The 22559-nt window shown below is 40.4% G+C and overlaps 2 protein-coding genes across 2 annotated transcripts in view; both read right to left on the bottom strand.

Annotated features, from left to right (window-relative positions):
- Window positions 1-22559, bottom strand: part of LOC142442643 (vomeronasal type-2 receptor 116-like) — a 211081-nt gene that overhangs the window by 149269 nt on the left and 39253 nt on the right. The gene's annotated exons all lie outside the window — the stretch shown is intronic.
- Window positions 12725-13672, bottom strand: LOC142444987 (olfactory receptor 7E24-like). The gene has a single exon (XM_075546440.1). The coding sequence runs from the start codon at window positions 13652-13654 to the stop codon at window positions 12725-12727; it is 930 nt and encodes a 309-aa protein (XP_075402555.1). The 5' UTR covers window positions 13655-13672.

Below are 22559 nucleotides of genomic sequence, written 5' to 3'. Positions count from 1 at the left end.
ATCAAAGAACAAAAAATCATATCATTGACTGCACACCTCCACGATAGGATCGCTGAAGACAAATGGGTGCATAAGCAAATGTGGTGAAGAAAGCTGATGGTGCCCGGCTATCAAAAGAGATAGTGTCTGGGGTCTTAAAGGCTTGAAGGTGAACAAGCGGCCATCTAGCTCAGAAGCAAAAAAGCCCACATGGAAGAAGCACACTGGCCAGTGCGATCACGAGGTGCCAAGGGACCAGGTATAAGGCATCATGCAAAAAAAAAGATGTGTGTGTATGTATGTGTATATATGTGTATATGTATATATGTATATATATATATACCATATTAACTGAAGGGGGAAGTGCAGAGTGGAGACCCAAGGCCCAAGTGTTGGCCAATGGAGATCCCCTCATAGAGGCGTTTAGGAGAGGAGATGGGTTAAGTAGGGTGTGAGGTAGTACCGATGAAGAACACAGCTTTCCCCCAGATCCTGGATGCTTCCTCCCCCCAACTACCATGATCCGAATTCTACCTTGCAGGGCTGGATAGGGCAGAGGCTGTACACTGGTACATATGAGGGCTGGAGGTACAGGGAATCCAGGGTGGATGATACCTTCAGGACCAAGGGTGTGAGGGACGATGCTGGGAGAGTGGAGGGTGAGTGGGTTGGGAAGGGGGAACTGATTACAAGGATCCACATGTGACCTCTTCCCTGGGAGAGGGACAGCAGAGAAGGGGGGAAGGGAGACTCCGGATGGGGCAAGGTATGACAAAATAACGATGTATGAATTACCAAGGGCACATGAGGGAGGGGGGAAAGGGGAGGGAAGGAAAAAATAAGAGGACCTGATGCAAGGGGCTTAAGTGGAGAGCAAATGCCTTGAGAATGACTGGGGCAGAGAATGTATGGATGTGCTTTATACAATTGATGTATGTATATGTATGGATGGTGATAAGAGTTGTATGAGTCCCTAATAAAATGTAAAAAAAGAAAAAAGGAGAAAAAATGATTAGGGCAAAGACTGTACAGATGTGCTTTATACAATTGATGTATGTATATGTATGAACTGTGATAAGAATTGTATGAGCCCCAATAAATTGTTAAAAAAACCCCAAAACACCACCACCACACAGACACACACAAAAAAACAACTAAAAAAATATGTATGGATTGTGATAAGAGTTGTATGAGCCCCTAATAAAATGTTTAAATTAAAAAACAAAACAAAACAAAAGTTCTCATTTACTATAACATTATCTATTAATTTTTAATTTAAATTAATATTTTAAAATTAATCATTTTATTGGGTGCTCTTATAGTGTTTATAACAATCCATATATCAGTTGTGTCAAGAACATTTGTACATATGCTGCCATCATCATTTAAAAAATATTTTCTTTCTGTTTGAGCTCTTGGTTTCAGCTCCTCTATTTTTCCAACCCTTCTGAACCCTCCAAACTGCAATGACCTGTGATAAATTTTAAGTGATTATTATTTCATATGTTACATTTCCTGCTGTTTCCCTTCAACCACGTTATTGTTGTTCATCCTCCTGGAGAGGCTGGGGCAGGGAGTTATATGTCGTTAATCATTGTAGTTGGTTTCCCCCTTCTCCTCCCTCCTTTCCCCTCCCCTCGTGCTGTTGATACTCCAATTACTGTTCCTGAGGCGTTTAACTGTCCTGGGTTCCGCGTGTCAAGAGCTCTTATCTGTACCAGTGGATATGCTCTGATCTAGCCGGATGTGTAAGGTAGAACTGGGGTCATCACAGGTAGGGAGAAGAAGCATGAAAGAATTAGAGGAATGTTGTATGTTCCGTCAGTGCTATCCTGCACTCTGGCTGTCTCATTCTTTCCTTGTGACCCTTCTGTGAGGGAATGTTCAATAGTCTACAGATGGACTTTGGTTCTTTACTCTGACCCCCATATAACATTATATTTTAATGTTTTGGGGAAATATAGACATTTATTTTAAAAACTGTCATTAATTGCTTGTCTCACCCATCAAAGACGTCTCATTGTTTTCCTCATTTTCTTATAATAAGATTAAATGTTAATTCCATTTTCAAACACCACATTACACAAATTTAGAGATTTCATCTTATTTGTCCATTGGGCATAGTATGAGATATACACATAAATGTATACCTTAAATTTGCTGTTATTTTGGTTAGGCTCCATCAAGTCAGCTCCAGCTCATAACATAAACATGCACAATAGAAAAACCCCACCATGTACCATACCCATGACTGCTGATAGGTTGTTGTTGTAAAGTACTCTCAAACAGGTTCTGACTCATAGCAACCCTGTGCACAAAGAACAAACAGCATTTGCGTTAGTGTGAATTGTCTAGAGAAACAAACAATTGACCCTCACTTATGAATAAGAAGGAATTTGTATCAAGATCCAATCTTATATCAAGACGGCATCTCAACCCAGTCCATTTCATCTCATGTTAGCTGAAACCCTCTCCAGAGTCACACAGTCTCAGGCCAAGGACAACTTAGAGAGATGAAGCCCAGCTACAGGGAGATGACAGGCCAGTGGGTGCGGTCACTTGGATCCAAGGTCCGTGGAAACATGACAGGGACAGACAGTTCTCAGGGTTGGGCAGTCCCACAAGGGGCCACCCCTGAAGGCGGCCACAGTGTCTGAGTAAGGATGAAGGTGCAGGGCAAGAGAGGGAGGATATGTCCTCAGTTTCTCATATAAAAGGGCCCTGCCCGCCCCCCAGGGATATAGCATCAGGCTGCTAGCTGGTTGACAAGTTGGAGTACAGCCTTCCATTCGTGCAAATTCACGTAAAGCCTATTGCTCAGCCCCTTCTGCACTAGCCTCACATCTGTGCTGTCAGAGCCCACCACTGAGCTACCGTGTCCGCCCCTCTGTCCAGGGTCTTCTCTTTCACTCTTTCTACTTGACCCAGCATCAGGCCCTTGTCCTGAGGGTGCACTCTGCTAATGACCTGTCCAAAGAGCGTCAGACAAAGTCTCACCATTCTTGTTTCTAAGGAGCATTCTGGCGGTACTTGCTCCACGTCGGGTCCTGAAATACAATTGATACTATCCAAATGTCTACAAAAAGCATTTAATATGACTTTTATTCAAATTTTCACACCAACCATGAAAGTCAACAATGAAGAATTGAAGAATATCACTTCTGCAACCTAAAACTAATTAAACATGCCCTGACGATGCAGACAGAATTATTGGTGATTAGATTGTGGAAGGAGGAAACAAGGAGGAAGGATCACCAGTTGGAACACGTGACCTCGGTGGTGGAATCATTGCCAGAGATCACACAATAGAGTTTTGCAAGAACAGAGACTTCCTCACTGAAAATACTTTTTTCAACAACATAATTAATAACTACACACATGGACCCCACTTTGTCAGTTATTTTACTGTGACTTCTTATCTTTTGCTGTGAAGCTAGGCTGGTGATATTTCAAATATTCCCAAGGGCCGTCATTGTAAACATGTTTCAGCTGAGCTCACAGACTAAAAGCAAACTACGAAGCAGTGCGTTCCCCTCGTGAGGAATTAGCCTCTGAAAACCTTATGAATGGCCGTAGGGTGTTCTTGTTCTTAGACAGCACCAGAAGATGAGCACTCAAAATACAACTGTGGAAGAAGTGCCTCTTGAAAGCACAGTCGACCTTAATGACGTGAATGGAGGAAAACTTTCAGGCCTTTCATAAGATGATGTAAATCACACCACACAAATTAGAAGAAACAGCTGTAAACATCCAATAATAACCATAATATGGAGTGTACAAAGTATTAACCTAGTAATATGGAAAATTATAAAAAATAAAATTGTAGATATTAATGAGCTGGAATGGATTTATTTGGGCTATTTTGAATCAGACCAAAATATTGCATAGTATGTGGAGAATGACATGTTGAAGAGGCCTTGTGGGCCATTCATCACCAAAAAACATATTTCAAGATCTATCATAAACTGCAACACTGTCTATGCCAGGATAATGTCTATATACCTAAATGGAAACCACTTAGCACAACTATTATACAAATTTTCACCAACCACTAAAACTAGTGCTAAAGAACTTGATGAATTCTACCAACTTCTTCCTTTAATTGAGAAAACATGTAATAAATATGCATGAATAATTATTCATTTTTGGAAGAGGACTGTAGGGATCAAAGAGGAAGTTGGAATGAATAGTTGGAAAGTTTGATCTTGGTGATACTAAAACAAAGCTAGAAATATCATTGTATGAGTCTGGGTACTTTAGAGAAACAAATCCACAGAAACTCATGTATAAGAGAGAGTTTTATATAAATGGTAAGTGCACATCAAGAAAACATCCCAACCCAGTGCTGCCCAATCCACAAGTCCATAATTAACCCATTAACCCATATGTCCAACACCAATCCACAAAGTCCTTCTCTATGTCAAAAAAGACACATACTATGATGCCTACTGCAGGAGGAAACCCGAATTAGTGAATGTGTAAGCATCTCAGTGCTGGCAGTAGTCTCCACACGGCTACTCCAGCACCCAGGTCTGCATCGGGGTAGGTCCATGCAGTTTCTTCTTGGCGATGTTTTGCAGGAAGTCAGCCTTGCAAGCTGAAGCAGGGAACTGCTAAGGCAGCTGCACCCTGAGAACTAGAAAGATGAGGCTCACTGAGCCATTTATCCCTCTGCCCTTCAATTAACCCCACTTGTCTATCAGCCAGGTTTTCACAATAAACTAACTAACTCAATCGTGATGGAGTTTTGCAAGACTTACAACTTCATGACAAGCATGTATTTAAAAAAAAATAAAAGGAACCAAAATAATTAAATCTATGGGAATAGATGATGTATAAGATCAGTATCCTCAGCCAGACTGTGGATTAGAACATAAAGTGGTTACATTCAGTTCATATTGAAGGTGAAAAAAATTAAAACAAGTTCATGAGAGTCAAAATCTGACCTTGAATATATCTCTCCTGATTTTAGAGACCTTCTTAAACATAGATTTGACACATTAAACATATTAATAATTGATCTAAGGCTAGATGGATTATAGGATGACACCAAGAACATAATACACGGAGAAAGAAAAGGATCATTAAAATAAAGGAAGAAATGAAAAAGCAAAGCATATTTCAAAAGAGACTCTGAAACTTGAAGTTGAACATAGAATAGCTAAAGTAAATGGAAGCAATGATTAAATAAAGGAACTCAACAGAACGTTTTTAAAGGTATCTTAAGAGACAAAGCCAAATAGTGTAATGAAATGCGCAAAGACTTGGAGCTATAAAATCAGAAGGGAACAGCACACTCAGCATAGCTGAAACATAAAGTACTGAAGAGCCCCAACAAAATGATTTTGTTAAAATAGAATTGAAGAAAAACTTCAAGTCTAAAGCTGTATAACTGAAAAATTACATGGGCAAAAATATAATGCACGAAGTATCAAAAGAAGATGTAATGGCCGAGACTGTACCAAAAATGGTTTCATATGACATTAAGCTATTTCAAGAGGGAGCATGTAATCAAGAACAAATGCTATTGGAAAATAAATTTCAAGCTTCGCTTAAGGCATTTAAGTATATTTTTAAAAAGACACCCTTGTATTGAAATAATACGTAAATAGATCTGTTCCAGTGAAGCAACTGGCTTCAAAGTTAAAGAATATTAGAAATATTTCAGCTGGTTAAATGGGTAGCACATGGATCGAGCAAATTACTTGGGATATGCCATAGTCTTGCATGAGTCCATCAAAACTTACACCCTTGAATATGGCATCTGAGCAATGAGTTCCAATTTCAATTTTTGAAAACAATGGTTATCACATGTCATTATCAAGTAAACTCAATTCAATATCTGGACAGTTGATATTATAAAATATTCTGAATTAATGGAATATGAAGTGAAATGTTTCAACACACTGATGCAGCACTGGAAGCATTTACTAGTCTATGACAAAACTTTGAAAGACAGCTACCTGAACAACTGATTGGAAGAGCTCTATATGTGTTCCCATTCAAAAGGACGGTGACCCAATAAAATGAAGAACATATCTAACAATATAATTAATATCACATGCAAGTAAAACGTTGCTGAAGATCACTCAAAAACCATTGTAGCAGTACCTTGACAGGGAGCTGCCTTAAGCTCAAGCTACGTTCACCAGAGGATGTGGAGTGAAAGTGGAGAATATGGGAAAAATGTTTGCTTGTCTTTTATTGACGATTCAAAAGTAAGGATAACTCTAAGGATCATAATAAACTAAGGGTAACATTGTAACTAATAAGAACACTTAATGGAACACTTAATTGTACTCATATGGGAAATGTACATAGGCCTGGGTCTGTTATTTAAACACAAGGAGGTACTGCATGGTTTTAAATCAAGAAATATCCTGCATGTTTCAAAATCAGTGTTGAATCCTTTCTTATTCAATCTCTATGCTGACCAAAAATATCCATAAAGGTAAAATATAGGAAAAGTAATGCTACATCATGATTAGAGGAAGAATTATTAACAACTTCCATATTAAAGAACAGAACTTTATTTGCAGAAAACCTAGTAAGGACTTGAAGCACTTAGAGATGAAGATCAAAGATGTCAGCTTTCAGTATGTATTTTCATTTAATATGAACAAACCAATGTGTTAAGCAGGGTACTCTAGAGAAACAACACCAGGACACTTGTGATTAGATAGATAGAGAGATTTATTTAAACAGCACAAAGGAATATAACAGCGAATTCCTCCACACAGCAGTACAAAAGGCTCAGTTCAACTGACTTTCCTAGAACAGTTAATCTACTGAAAATACTTTAATCAAGAGGGATCCAATGTCCAAGGTCAAGCAAGCAGACAGGTGAGTCTTCTCTCGGGCAATGCAGGCAGAGTTCACCCACAGAAGCAAACAGCTGGGTTATCCTAAACAGTCTGGAACTCAAGAGCTTAGCGAAGCAGGCCTGGATGGTTTATCATACTCAAGCAATGCAAGACAACAGGATCCACAAACCTCAAGGAATCAAGTGATATACACAGCACCAGCATGGTGAAGCAGGTCTCAAAGAAACCTCAAGCTCTAGCAACACGATCCACAGGTTGGCTCTCCCACAGGTAGTGTAGCTCCAAAGTTGAGGCAGAGAACTAGCTAAAGCAGTTGCATGCTGGTCCAATTCCCAGGCAGCAAAAGAGAGAGGGGTGGGCTTAGCAAGCCAGTTATTTCTTTGTCCTCCAACCAAACTGTGACCTTGTTAAACCTGCATGTTCCTATCGGCCAGGTTGGCACAATAAACCTCCCTATCACATATGGCCCAAACCAAACTCACTGCTGTCAATCTCACTCACAGAGACTCTAAAGCAGTGGTTTTCAACCTTCTTAATGCCACCTGTCTTTAATAAAGTTCCTCATGTTGTAGTGACCCCCGACCATAAAACTATTTTTGTTGCTACTTCCTGCCTATAAGTTTGCTACTGTTCTGAATTGTAATGTAAATATGTGATATGCAGGATGTATTTTCATTGTTACAAATTTAACATAATTAAGGCATACTGATTAACCACAAAACAATGTGTAATTATACGTTGTGAAATATTTATTTCTAATTACAAATAACGAAATTTTTCTTGAAGGATGGTGTAACATGGATAACAGTCTTCACACCAGGTACTCATACGTGGATGTATCTGCATGTGAGCAGACCTGCCTGGAGTCGGATAGAGGAGCAGGGTCTTAGTTCCTAAAAAATCGGAAATATGTGTTTTCCTATTGTCTTATGCGTTCCTTGTGAAAGGTAGTTCAACCCCCAAAGGGTCGCGACCCACAGGTTGAGAATTGCTGCTCTATATGATATGGTAGGGGTGCCTCTATCCCTCCAAGACTGTAAATCTTTAAGATGTTAAAGAGAAAGAATGCCGTTTTGAGCACTAAGCTTGATATAAGCAATGGAATTTTCAATCACTTCATATGCTTCTGAAAGTTGAATGTTGAATAAGGAAGACTGAAGAAGAAAAATCGCTGTATTTGGATCGTGGTACTGATGAAGAATATTGATAATATCGTAGACTTCCAAAAGAATAAAGAGACCGGACTTGGAGCAAGTACAGCTAGAATGCTCCTTAGAAACAAGAATGGTGAGACTTTGTCTGACGCACTTTGGACAGGTCATTAGCAGAGTGCACCCTCAGGAGAAGGGCCTGATGCTGGGTCAAGTAGAAAGAGTGAAAAAGAAGACCCTGGACAGAGGGGCGGACACAGTAGCTCAATGATGGGCTCTAACAACATAGGTGTGTGCCTAGTGCAGGAGGGGCTCTGCAATGTGTTTTATGTGAATTTGCAAGTATGGAAGGCTGTAATCCAATTTGTCACCCAGGCAACAGTCTGATGATACATCCTCGGGGGTGGGGGCAGGGCCCTTTTATAAGAGAAACTGAGGACATCTCCTCCCTCTCTTGCCCTTCACCTTCATCCTTACTCAGATACTGTGGCCGCCTTCAGGGGTGGCCCCTTGTGGGACTGCCCAACCCTGAGAACTGTCTGTCCCTGTCATGTTTTCAAGGACCTTGGATCCAAGTGACCGCACCCACTGGCCTGTCATCTCCCTGTACCTGGGCTTCATCTCTCTGAGTTGTCCTTGGCCTGATACTGTGTGACTCTGGAGAGGGTTCCAGCTAACATGAGATGAACTGGACTGGGTTGAGATGCCTTCTTGATATAAGATTGGTTCTTGATACATATTCTTTCTTATTTATATGTGTGGATCATTTGTTTGTTTCTCTAGACAATTCAAACTAATGCAAATGCTGTTTTGTTTTTTTGTACACAGGGTTGCTATGAGTCAGAATCTGTTAGAGGGCACTTAACACAACAACCTATCAGCAGTCATGGGTATGGTACATGGTGGGCTTTTTCTATTGTGCTTGGGTCTTTTATGAGCTGGAGCTGACTTAATGTAGCCTAACCAAAACAACAGCAAATTTAAGGTATACATTTATGTGTATATCTCCTACTATGCCCATGAACAAATAAGATAAAATATTTCAATTTGTGTAATATTGTATTTGATAACGGTATTACCATTTTACCTTATTATAAGAAACTGAGAAAAACGAGACTTCTTTCTCATTTGAGACATGAAATTAATGAAATAGATGTCTATATTTCTCAGAGACATTAAAATATAACGTTATATGGGCGTCGGCGTAAAGAACCAAAGTCCATCTGTAGACTTTTGGACATTCCCTCACAGAAGGGTCACAAGGAAAGGAAGCCACAGCCAGAGTGCAGGATAGCACTGATGGAACATACAACATTCCTCTAATTCTTTCATGCTTCTTCCCTCTGACTATGATGACCCCAGTTCTACCTTACACATCCGGCTAGATCAGAGCATATCCACTGGTACAGATAAGAGCTCTTGACACACGGAATTCAGGACAGATAAACACCTCAGGAACAGTAATTGGAGTATCAATACCACGAGGGTAAGAGAAAGGTGGGAGGAGAAGGGGAAAACCGACTACCATGATTGACGACATCTAACTCCCTCCCCACACCTCTCCAGGAGGATGAACAATAATAACATAAGTGACGGGAAACAGCGGGAAGTGTGAGATATGAAAATAATAATAATTAAATTAAAAAAAATGATTTAAAATTTATCAGAGGTCATTGCAGGGGGGAGGGTGCAGAAGGGTTGGAAAAATAGAGGAGCTGAAACCAAGGGCTCAAACAGAAATAAAGTATTTTGTGAAACATGATGGCAGCACATGTACAAATGTACTTGATGCAATTGTTATATGGATTGTTATAAACACTATAAAAGCCCCCCATAAAATGCTTTATTATAAAATATTTATTTAATTGAAAAATTAATATATATAATTTTATAGTAAATGAGAACTCTTATGTGAAAATATTTAGTGTGATACTGTGTTGGTATATTTCAAAGAAAATATTTATAGATATATAAATCACTTCTAATCTTATGAAAACATTAAAAATAATATTATCTAGAGGATTTTATCATAAAAATAAATAAAGAAATGGTCAGCTTTGGTGTGCTAAACTCCTTTTTTTCTTGCAGGAATCAGAAGAAACATATAAGACCTCAAAACATTCTACTAGCATGAGAGAATCAGAATTAAGAAGTATAATGTAATATTAGAGTCCAAATCTTTTACTTCAGGGCTTAACTTTAAATAAGTGGCTCAGGGAAGAGACAGACAAAATGCTCCACTGGCGGGTTTTGAATCAGTCGCGATGAGCAGTATCTCTGCATACTTCTCAGTCATCAGAGAGTCCGATAACCTGGGGTCCAGCGAAATTTCCTAATGAGGTTCTTGCACTTCGTGTCCTTATAACTGCCCCCAAATGATGTAGGTGGGACGATGCAAATAGGGTGGGTGAAACAATAGTGGAGGGGATTGTCATTTCTCTGTGTTTAGGAGAGCTATCTCAGTAGCAGGAAGACAAAGAATTCCTGAAATATCATGGAAGAAGAGCCAGCAGTAGAGCACCTTTGAAATATCTGCTTTCGGTTGGTGTGGCAGAGGCATGCCATGCCAAGACCAGAACTCCAGACAAGGAGACCAGGAGACACAGCAGAGGAGTAGCCCTGCGACTATGAGAGGGTGAGGCACAGCCCCAGGCAGATGAGAGAGGATTGCATGAAGACCAGGGAGAGAGATTTGGCTGCTGTCGCAGGTGGGGTGTTGCTGTGGACCAAGGTTTTCTGATCCTGGCTGTGATAACCTGTTAATAGCTAATCACCTCCCACAACTGAGAGCATTGTCTGTGAGTTCTGAGTGGTCAGTGCGTGGACTGTGCAATTGAGGAGAGAGAGAGAATGCTATAGAAAGTGTGCTGGGTGTCAGAGAGGGGGAATGGAAGATGCAGTGTGAAGGTATGTCTGATTTCAGCCTGGTGGAAACAGACCTTTGACCTGGTGTGGAGATGAATTCTCCTCTGCCTTTGTGTAGCCAGAGGAAGTCAGATACGGCCTCTATGTCACTTACTCAAACTTTTGTTTCTGTTGTCTTCTCCAGAACTCCAGGAGAGGAGGAAGCAAATTAAAAAAAATGGCATAGAGAAGATGGTCAAAGATTATCTGATGAAAATTTTTTTAGAAAATTATTTTATCAATGGCTCATAAAACTCTTATCACAATCCATCCATCCATCCATGGTGTTTCAGCACATTTGTACATTGGTTGTCAACATCAATTTCAAAACATTCAAAAATAAAATTTTAATATCATGCAGGATAAGCAAATATCCATTAAAGAATCTCAATGAACTTTATACAGGCTAGAACCCAAAGAAAGCCAGTGATACATATTATAACCAAACTTACAGACCAACGACAATCCAAGAACCTTGACAGCAGCTAGCGAAAGATTCAAGCAGTAGTTGTAAAGAGTCACCAATAAGATAAAGCTCTAAATTCTTCCCAGAAACCATAGGCAAGTGGAAAATGAAATGGAATATGTAAAACTGAAAAATTGCCAAGCAAAAATAATATATCCAGCAAAACTATTCTCAAATATACTAACACAATTACTATATTTCCAGATAGAGAAAATTAAATGGATTTGTTAAAACCAGACTAACCTTACAAGAAATATTAAAAGAAATACTTCAGACAGAAGAGCACCAACATCAGACAATATCTGAGATTAAGACACATGACATCATTATCCAGAAACCAATAGAGAAAGTCATCAAAATAAACTATGCTTACAGGATGGAGAGTAGAGGAACAGAAGCATCTACATGCAAACAAGGACAACGATAGACCATAAAGAAGGAAGAAATGTGAGAATGACAGTCACATGTACAGTCAAGATCAGAAACTGAATAGTTTAAGAGCAAGCCATCACCATGTTGCAAGCTTCCCATGCAGTGCCATGCATTCTGACATGTAAACTACATACACAGATCTGTTAGATGCAAAGGCAGTCTACAAAATAGATATGGATTAAGTTAAGGATGTACGTTGTAAGTATATTCAAATATCGTGCATTTTTTTCCAGGAAGTCTGGGTCATAGATGACAAACTTTCAAAGAAAAACAAAAAAGTACTACCCTTCAGTCAATGTTGATTCATAGTGACCCTAAAGGGCAGGGTAGAACTGCCCCTTTGACTTTCTGAGACTGTGACTCTTTATTGGAAGAGAAGGGCATGTCTTTCTCCCATGGTGCAACTGGGAGTTTCAAACTGGTGACCTTGCAGTTAGCAGGCCAACTTGAGATTCCAAAACTATTATGTGACTTGACCCTGCAGACTGACAAAGCCCAGACTACTCTGAACACACATACACAAACAAACACTCATAGGCGCGCGCGCGCGCGCACACACACACACACACACACACACACACACACACACACACACACTATCATCCAGTCTATCCTGGCTCATAGCAACCTGTAAGTAAGTGTAGAATTCTTAGAAAACCATCTCTGTAGGTCGTTTCTTCTGTAGTACATCTTTATGGGACAGAAATCCTCACCTATCTCCAGTAGAGCAGATGGTAGGTCTTAACTGCTGACCTTGTGTGACCCACTAGTCAAGAAAGCTTCTGGGAATACTCCTACTATGGCATTACAGATATGGCAAAGGAAGTAACACACAAACAGGAAAATAACTATTGAAATCTAGGAGAGCTACAAAAATTATGCAGTCAAAGAGGCAAGATATCTGGTTGCAGTTATTAGATCTTGCTATCTTGTATAATACACACATCAAATTAGTACATGAATGAAAATTAGATAGTTCTGCTAAGGAGCCTCTTCAAGGCACTCTTGATATCTCGGTTTCTCAGGCTGTAGATGAAGGGGTTCAACATAGGGGTGACCAAGGTGTACATCACTGAGGCCACTGCAACCTTTCTGGAAGAAGAAGACACAGCTGATGTGAGGTACACCCCGATACCTGTTCCGTAAAATACGCAAACGATCGATAGGTGGGAGCCACAGGTGGAGAAGGCTTTATACTTTGCACTTGAAGAGGAGACTCTCAGGATTGCAGAAATAATTCTCATATAGGAGAAAACAATTCCTGAGACTGGAACACAACCAACGACGGCAACCACACAATTTAACAGTATGGTAGTGAGGGTAGTGTCCGAACAGGCAAACTTAACTAGTTGAGGAGGATCGCAGAAGAAATGAGGGATTTCCACAGTCATGCACAATGTAACCTGTGACACCAACAAACATTCCAGCTGGGAGTCCAAAAGACTGATGAAAAAAGACACCAAAACTAGGAAGCCACAGCGGTGGGTGTTCATGATGACTGGATAGTGCAGAGGGGAGCATATAGCCACGAACCTGTCGTAAGCCATCACGGTGAGCAACATACTGTCCCAACATCCAAGGAGATTGAAAAAAGACACTTGTGTCAGGCAGCCCACATAGGTGATGGATTTGTTCTGTGTCTGGATGTTCACCAGCATTTTGGGGACTGTGGTGGAGATGAAACCGATGTCCACCAAGGAGAGGTTAGAGAGGAAGAAGTACATGGGGGTGTGGAGGTGTTTATCAGAGCTGACAGCCAGGACGATGAGCAGGTTTCCAGCCACAGTGATCAGGTACATGGACAGGAACAGCCCAAAGAGGACGGGCTGCAGTGCTGGCTCCTCAGAAAGGCCCAGGAGGAGGAATTCTGGGACACTTGTTAGATTTTGTGACTCCATGTAGCTGAGGCAGCATTTGAGAAAAGAAAAACGGGGTGTTAAAAGAAAATAAGTGAATTGGATGTCAGCACTGTGTTTGCATTTAGAATGCAAGAAACTGATCAATAAAGCATGCAAATTCACAACTGTTCACATCTGCAGCAATAATGTCCCAGTACCTTTTGCAATATTTCTTGGCTGTATCACTACAACCCAACCAGTATATTCACCTGAACTCTTTCTTCACTGTGCTCTGTGCTAGTCAACTGTTTCTCATAAGCACTTTAGAGACCCTGGGCTACAGAAGGTGAGACTAGCAAGGGATATCAAGAAAACAGGGCAGATAATGAGTCAAATATCTGCCTCGTTTATGAAGGAAGCACATGCAAGAAGGAATTTTTCTCCGTGAAAAATTATTTTGACCAAAAGAAATGAAGAACCAACTGTAATTCATTCAGAAGGATGTGTGCTCTGATCTCCCTCAAGTTCTCTTTGCTTTTGGCCATCAAGGTTGTAGCCTCTGCATATTCCAAATGGTTAATGAGGATTTACCCCACTCCTGTCCATCAGCATATGAATGCCCTCCCTAAAGATGAAAGTGTTTGGCATACAAAGTCCCAAACCCAAATACATCATATAAGGAAGCATGGCTATAAGGACCATAGTAATTGACTGTCACTCAGTCTGGTTAAGAAACACTACCCTGAGACACATTCTTCCTCGGTTCATTCCAGTGACTACCTCCTGGTATGTGCGCAGGTCCTTTCTGTGCTCACAGGAGAATTCTGGAGTTCCAATATCTTGGGAATAAGGGATGAGATCCATAATTTGTTATGATCTGTACAGTAGAATGCATTTTCATAATCCATGAAACACACAGGTGAACATTTACTTTAGTATTTTCAACTTTCAGCCAAGACCCATCTGGTAATGTTAATGATCCTGTCTTTCTAAGTCCTGCTGATTTCATTCTCCAAGAATCTCCCATCAGACTAGATCCCAGATATAAAAGAGCATGAGTAGATCTGTAAGAACATTCTATGATATGTTTTATAGATCTAATTAATATAGTGCCCCAAAACTATAGGTTTTGTGAAGATCAACACCACAAATGAACAGAAGATAAGCATAGTGAGATAGCCATGTGTTGACCTAGATGCATTTTTCATGCAATCAGATTTAGTTTCCCCTCGGATGTTCCACTCTATTTTAAAGTTTCATTTTTATAAAAATCTAAAATTGTGAGGATAATTGAAAGCTGTGAGTTTGGTAAAGGAAGTCCTAGGGTAAGTCCTCCCGCTCATCCATCGGTCTTCACTGGGCTCCTTGTTGGTAGCTGTGCTGCTGAAAGCTATGCCCCAGTGTCCTAAACCCCATCAACGTCACCCATGGTGAAGCGGTCCAGTGCGGCTTCCAAAGGAAACACGAATTAGGAAGTAGAAAGATGTGGCCAACTCCTGAAAATGTAGCCACTGACCATCTGATGAATAGCAGTGGACTATTTTCTGATACAGTGCCGCAGGATGATCCCCTCAGGTTGGAAGAGACTGCAATTGAGATTGAAGAAGAGTTGTCTGCTCAAAATACACAGAACCTTAATGACAAAGCTAAAGGGGCTTATTCTGGCATATGGAACATGATTCAAAATGAAAACAAACACTTGAAAACATCTATGAATAATAACAAATTGTGCTGTATGACATATCAATCTAGGAAAATTGAAAGTCATCAAAAATAAAAATGGAATGCATATATATTAACATCCTAAGCATTTGGTGAGCTGAAATGGACTGATATTAGTCATATTGAATCAGATGTTTGCAAGTTCACTGTTGACAAAGGGTCTACAGGTTCAAGAAAAATGGAGTTATAGTTCTTATCAAAAAAGGGGATTTCAAGATTTATCTTGAAGTACAATGCTGTCATTATTAGAACAATATATAGGCACAAACAAGGGAGTATATTTAATAGAAATATGATTCAAAATTACCCACCAACCATGAAAGCCAATGATGAAGAAATCACAGAGTTCTACCAACTTCAGTCTGAAATTGAACAAACAATACTTGTCGGTACATTTTGCATGTGAAAGGTAGAAATAAAGAGGAAGGATTTTTAGTTAGAACATATCACGTTGAAGATAGAAATGAAGCAGGAGATCAAATGATAGAATTTTGCAAGATGACTTCTTCATTTCAAATATGCTTTTTTCAACAATAGCTATACGTGCGCACTGTGCCAAATGGAATACACAAGAACCAAACAATGGTCCACATTTATGGGAAACCATGAAGAAAAAGTTCACTATTATCAGGATATCAAGACCAGGAGCTGGCCATGGCACAAATCATCAATTTCTCACATGCAAGTTCAGATCAAAGCTGAAGAAAATTAAAACAAGTTCAGAAGAGTCAAAATGCCACGTTAAATATGTAATGTCAAGGACAGATTACAGAAATTGATCACTGATGACTGAATCATGGAGAGTTGTAGGATGACATCAAGAACACCGTGAAGAAAGCAAATGGCCTTCACAAAGTTAGGAAAGAAAAAATAATAAAAGATGTTAGGAAAGAAAGAAAAGAGCAAAGTGAATGTCAGAATAGACTCTGAAAGCTGCTCTTAATTGTAGAGCTGAAGGAAAATCGTCAAAGGGCATCTCAAGAAGATAAAGTAAAGCATTATAAATAAAATATGCAAGGAATTGAACTCAGAATGGAAGAACACACTCAGTATACCTCAGACTGAGAGAACTGCTGGAAAACTTCAAGGCTTGAGTTGGAATATTGAAGAATTCTATGATCCAAATATTCAAGGAATGGGGAGCATCAGAATGAGATGCGAGGAAGGCAGAGTCGTGGTCCTAAAAACAATTGGTTCACATACAACCATTTAACACGTGACAACAACGTAGAAGGTATTTCATATCTCTTGTCTCTGTTCAGCAGTTAGAAGCAATTAGATACTCCATGAGAGAGAGATGGGACTTTCTGCTTCTGTAAGGAGTTACAGTCTCAGTCACTCACAGGGGCAGTTCTTCCCTGTCCTAAAGGGTCTCTATGCATTGGAACCCACTCAATTACAGTGAGTTTGGGTTTGGGGTTTTGCAATCCTATGGGACATGTAGGTTTTTGGTGAGGGGGGTGGTTGTGAATGCTCAATTTATGAATGTGCTCAGCAAAGAAGATATTCAAACTTCATTCTGATCGTGTGAACCAAGGGAAATTCTATTCCATGTTTAGCATCGATTGGTCATTTTTTGATGGTAGACTTCGTGGTGTCAATTACGGAAGAGACTCTGAGGAATCAGAAGTGGATAAAACTCAATGTTTCCTTCGAAACTTTCAATAACTATTTCTTTAAGAATGAAAAAAAATGTCTGACAGGGATCTAGACAAAGCTTACCTTCAGATCACACCATACTTAGCTGTATGGTATGAAGCGTCATCTAATTTATATTAATAAAAATATGCAAAAGTATTGTATCTGGACTATGGGAATACTTCACATATTCAATTGATATACGATATCCATTACCCTTCAACAAAGATCTCTCCATCAGCTATGCATAAACTAAAATGACTGAACTAGGTTAAGAACTTCTTCGTGTCTCACAAATCAAAAGGAGGCTGACAGGACTCACAAAGGGATGTCCATGCACAGAGCAACTTCCCTCTATTTTTTATTTTTAAAAATGTTTAAAATGGAAATCCAAGAAATTTAACCAAAGGTACAGCTAAATTATACCGTTGAACTCATCCAAATTAGGCTACTTACGTCAAGGTCAGCAGTCTAAAACACCAACTGATCGGAAGGAGAAAGATGAAGTTTGCTGTTCACATTTAATCTCAGAAACCCACAGTGGCAGTTCTACTCTGTCCTGTAGAGAAGATGTGAGTCAGACTCAACCCGATAGCCATTGGTGAGCCACCTGGACGCAATTTCAAGAATAATGGAAGAAAAGTCATGTGAGACAAAATTCGGGGCCAGAATGAGAAACTGGTCTGCCCTGAGTTTCATGCAGCAGATTGTTACACGGTTCTTACCGGAAGCACGGTCATTTCTCTTTCATGCAAAAAGGAACACCACTACTGTCCACCGTGTTCGGCAGCAATTACACCCTCCCCTCCACCACAACACATGAGAACACAGGGAGTAGGTAGTCTATTCCTGGAGAGACCAGGGGAGTAAAATGGTAATGCCGGGTGGCAGGAGAGAAAGTAGACAAGCAACCTGTGTCTGGAGTCAGACTTCTGATTTCAATAATCATGATTTAGTACATGTTGCATATTTAGTACATGATGTAGTACAAGTTGCAGGAAAAGGCTGTGCTCTTTACCTGTGGAATTGCAACAAAGTCTGCTGCTATTTCATAGGTGAACTCGTGCAGCTAAAAGGAAGAAGTTATGTAGAAAACTTACCTCACATCCTGGCCCAGGGCATCCTCCATGTTGCTTATGATTTTGTGGCTGTGATATAATATTTATGACATTGTGATGACTGCCATCATCCTTACTATTGCCATGACCATCCAGATCATTTTGAAGTGTTTAGCGGTCAAGTAAGAGGAGCCCATTTCTTGCGTTGGTTGGGTACTGCACATGGGAAGTAGAGCTGATGCAGTACATACAACAACTCTCAATGAGCATCGTCGCACTTTTACTAGAAGCAGCAGCAGAAACTGTTCAGGACTCTGAGCTGAAATCTAGCACTCAGGACCTCCTATTGATCCATCCCAACTGTGCCATTGGTCCTGATGAGAGGTAACACACTTTGCACTCTCTCTAAGTATGCACTGTGCTCTCTCTCTCTGTCTCGCATTGCACTCATAGGATTTCGAAGGGTTTCTGCTGGGAAATGGTCAGGAAGTTCTGTCAAGACATCTCTCTTCTGGTCGATGAACAATGGGGGCGGAGGCAACTTTCTCAAGTCTCCTAAGAAGAGAGACTCAGGCATGGAACGCCTAGAGAAGAGACACAGGGATGGAGACTGCTGTATTGTGATGGACACACTAAAGGCTGGAAGGTATAAATGGGTTATTCAGAATTATCTGGCAGTGAGAATTAAATGCCCAAAGCATACAATTAGCCAAATTGGTGCATGGCACTCCAATCTCTGGGGACTCGTTAGTATTAATGAAACAGAATGAGAAGAAAGTTAATTTCCTTGGAATCTGGGCCCTACCAATCTAAGGAGGAACCCTAAAATCTTCACTTCCAATGTCCAAGCTATGTCAACGTTAAAATAGAAATCTATTTCAACACAAAACCAATGTGTGAATTGATATTTTCAAACCCATTGATTATTTATGTAATTTTTGGAGTACTAAGCCTTATATGCATCATTCACCAGCCAGTTTGTCATCCTGTAGTCGCTTATGAGTTGCTCTGAAGCTAGAGTGTGTGCCAACATCATTTCAAACCCCAGCAGGTAGACCTTGGTGAGCAGGTTTCATCAGAGTTTCCACACTAAGAGCTCATGATGAAGAAAGAAGAGGCTGCTCGTTCTGAGGGGTTAACCACTGGAAAAGCTTGAGTAGAACAGTGGGATTTTGTCAGCTACATCTCCAAAAGGTGAGCCCCCAGGGTGAATGACACTCGCGTAGAACTGGAGACCAGATGCCTCATCAAGGTAGAGCAGACCTTCAATCATGGGAATGAAGTAAAGGGTTTAGTTCCTTCGATGGCTGGTGGAGCAGCCTCAAAAGGAGAATAAACCACTGGAAACATCCAGGAGTAACTGTCACATGGAAGGCATAAAGTATGAATCCAGGAAATTCGGAAGTTGTCCAAAATGAAATAGAATTCATAAAGATCTGTACATCCATGAGCTTACATATACTGCTATTGGTCACTTTATATCAAACAATCATTTGCTTTACTATGAAGAGAATCACAAAGTGAAGAGGAATGATATTACATTGACTATCAAAATAAACAACTGAAGATCTGTCTGAAATCCAAGGATATTTGTGATAGTATAATATCTATGCATCTACAAGGAAGTCCAGGTAATACAAGTATTATTTAAATTTACTAAGAAACTGCTAAAACTCATTATGAGGGAGCCGAAGAATGCTATTAACTTCTTCAGTCTGAAGTTAATCAACCAAGCAATAAGATGCATTAATAATTACTGGTAATTGAAATGTAAAAATGAAGAACCAATAGTCAGAAAATAGCGTTGGTGAGAGAAATGAAGTTAGATGATGGGCTATAGAATCTTGCAAGACTAACCATTTCTTCATTGTAAATAACTTTTTGTCAACCACGTAAACAATGACAATACACGTGTACTTCACCAGATGGAATACTTAAGAGATGTCAGACACTCTAGTTGGATTCAGAAGAAGGCATAGAATGAGGGATATCCCTGCTAATATCAGAAACATCTTGGCTGAAAGCAGAGAATAAGAGATGGGGTTTCATAGTCTTTTATTTATTAAGCAGAACCAGGCAGAGTTGAACAAAATATTAAAGTGCTCCTCATCATGGCCTAGGAAATGAGGAAGAGCCAATAAAGCACCAATGAATCTTCTTTGTGGTTTCAAAACCCCCTTGCAGCCTGGATTTTGCCCTTGGTTAGACCCCTAATTATAATCTGTGTATTAATTTTAGCTCCCTGTATTTTATTTATAAAATTTTACAAGAACAAATAAAAGACATCTCCAACCTAACCGTCACCTAGCTCCTACTTCATTCCTACAACCCGCTACCGACCGACCCTGGACACCCAGAAGCAACAAAATTCACGTGGAAGAAGGACACCATGAGGTGTTCAAGGGATCAGGGATCAGTCTGTGCGACCATGACGTGTCGAAGGGATCAAGTATCAGGCATCAAAGAACAAAAAATCATATTATTGTAAATGAGGGTGAGTGAAGTGTGGAGACCCAATGCCCATCAGTAGGCAACTGGACACCACCTTTTTGAAGGGTTGCAGGGAGCAGATGAGCCAGTCAGAGTGCAGGATAGCAACGATGAAACATACAACTTTCCTCTGTTCTTAAATGCATCCTCCCCCCACTATCGTGATCCCATTTCTACCTGACAAATTTGGCTAGACCACAGGATGTACATTGGTACAGATAGGATCTAGAAACACAGGGAATACAGGACACATGACATTTTCTCAACTAGTGTTGAGAGTGGTGGTACCTGGAGGGTGGAGGGAAGGTGGGCAGAAAGAGGTAGCCGATTATAAGGATCTATGTATAAGTTCATCCCTAGAGAATGGACAACAGAAAAGTGAGTGAATGGAGATGTCAGACATTGTAAGATATGACAAAATAATAATAATTTATGAATTATGAATGGTCCATGAGGGAGGGAGGAAGGGGGAGCTGATATTAAGGGCTCAAGTAGAAAACAAATATTTTGAGAATGATGATGGAAAAAATGTACAAATGTGCTTAGTCCCAGTAAGAGGAAGAGCAACGGGCCAGCTAGGCTGGACACTAAGGTGGTGAGCCAGGGTGACCAGTTGAACATTTGTTGAAACCATCCTTCTTGACCTTTTCTCCTTTCTTCCCGTTCATTAAGTCTTTTCCTGACTAGGGTTAGACTATCTTTAATTATTCCTGAGTGATTGGCATAAAAACAAATTTCTCCCAGGGCCATACATAAACCCCCTTGCTTCAGATATAGGAGGCCAAGACCCCGCCTATTTTGCAGTACGACTTCAGCTAAAGAGTTAAGAGACCTTTGTAAATAGCTGACAGAGTTTTCTAAGTCTTGTAAGTCATTGTCAATTTGATGATTAAGTACCTTATAGTTTTCATTTCCTTGTATTAGGGCAGCTGTGCTCATTGAGGTGGACCCAGCAATTCCCAAACCCACCAGCAGGGGAACGAGGATGCTCTTTTAACCCTTGAGTAAGTATTGCAATGTTGCCGTCCACCCTCCCCGGAGTACAAGTGCACTTGGGGTAGAACATGTACCAATATGCACACTTCAGACTGGCCAGAGGCGCGCAAGGTTAGGGAGAACAAACAGGGAGTGATTTCAGTGGTGCAAGCGAACCACATGCCTGGCACAGCGACCAGCAAGTCAGGGTTTGTTAGTGAGAGACCATGGTGACACTGGCACGATGCTTGCGATATTGGTGGGTTTCTTTGCTAGCTTGGGAGCAATGTCCCTCTCCCTCTAAATCTTCTAGGGTAGCGGTAGACTTTTCCCCGGCTTCTTTCCACCTGCACATGCTGTTGTTGTGGGAGTACTCTGTTAATGTAACACTAATTACAAGGGAGGAGTCGTTGGTGCCAATACCTACAAAGTAAGGTGGCGCTAGCTTGAGACACAGCCAACAATCTTTTGTAAAATGTGGGTTAGTTGCATTTATAAAAGAGGAAAATGTTTTTAGGGTCTTAATTTCTGGTACTATAGGTTGTTTTCCCTCAGCCTTTCTAGTTGCAGACCTATGTACTGAGGCCGCAGTCTTGGTAACAAGCGGGGGATGTTTAGCTTGAAATTTTTAAAGGTCCTGTGGAAGAGGGGGAAGTTTAGCCTGGGACTCTACTGGGACCCAAAGAGATTTTAGAATTTTGTTGGGTCTGATAGCCTGTGCAGGTAGTGCGCGGACTGGTCGCTTTTGAATGGTAATTACAACACCGGGATCTTTCCCTTCAACATATAACCTGACTCCCCTCCCAAAGTTTTTCCAGTTAGCCACTCACTAGATATGTGGTCCTTAACCAGCCACTTTATGGGGTTACACCTTCCTCCTATGCACTGAGAGGGTCTACTTTTTCTCACAAGTGGGAGTAAGGGTCTTTGTGTTTTGGTTCCCAATAACCTGCAACCATAGTTTCGCAACCCCACTGGGCACAATAAAGTTCAGTTTTTCCTTGACAACATGGAGGACCGTTGGCTGGGCAGGCATAAATATTTATATTTTGTAGTCTTTTTTCTTTGTATAGACTTTCACA

Source organism: Tenrec ecaudatus, chromosome 1, assembly GCF_050624435.1.
Source record: "Tenrec ecaudatus isolate mTenEca1 chromosome 1, mTenEca1.hap1, whole genome shotgun sequence".
In the NCBI taxonomy this organism is placed as follows: domain Eukaryota; kingdom Metazoa; phylum Chordata; class Mammalia; order Afrosoricida; family Tenrecidae; genus Tenrec; species Tenrec ecaudatus.
This window is presented reverse-complemented; position numbering and strand designations above follow the sequence as displayed.

Excerpts from the sequence above, each read along its gene's own strand:
- LOC142444987 (XM_075546440.1), bottom strand. The coding sequence starts at position 13,654 with ATGGAGTCACAAAATCTAACAAGTGTCCCAGAATTCCTCCTCCTGGGC.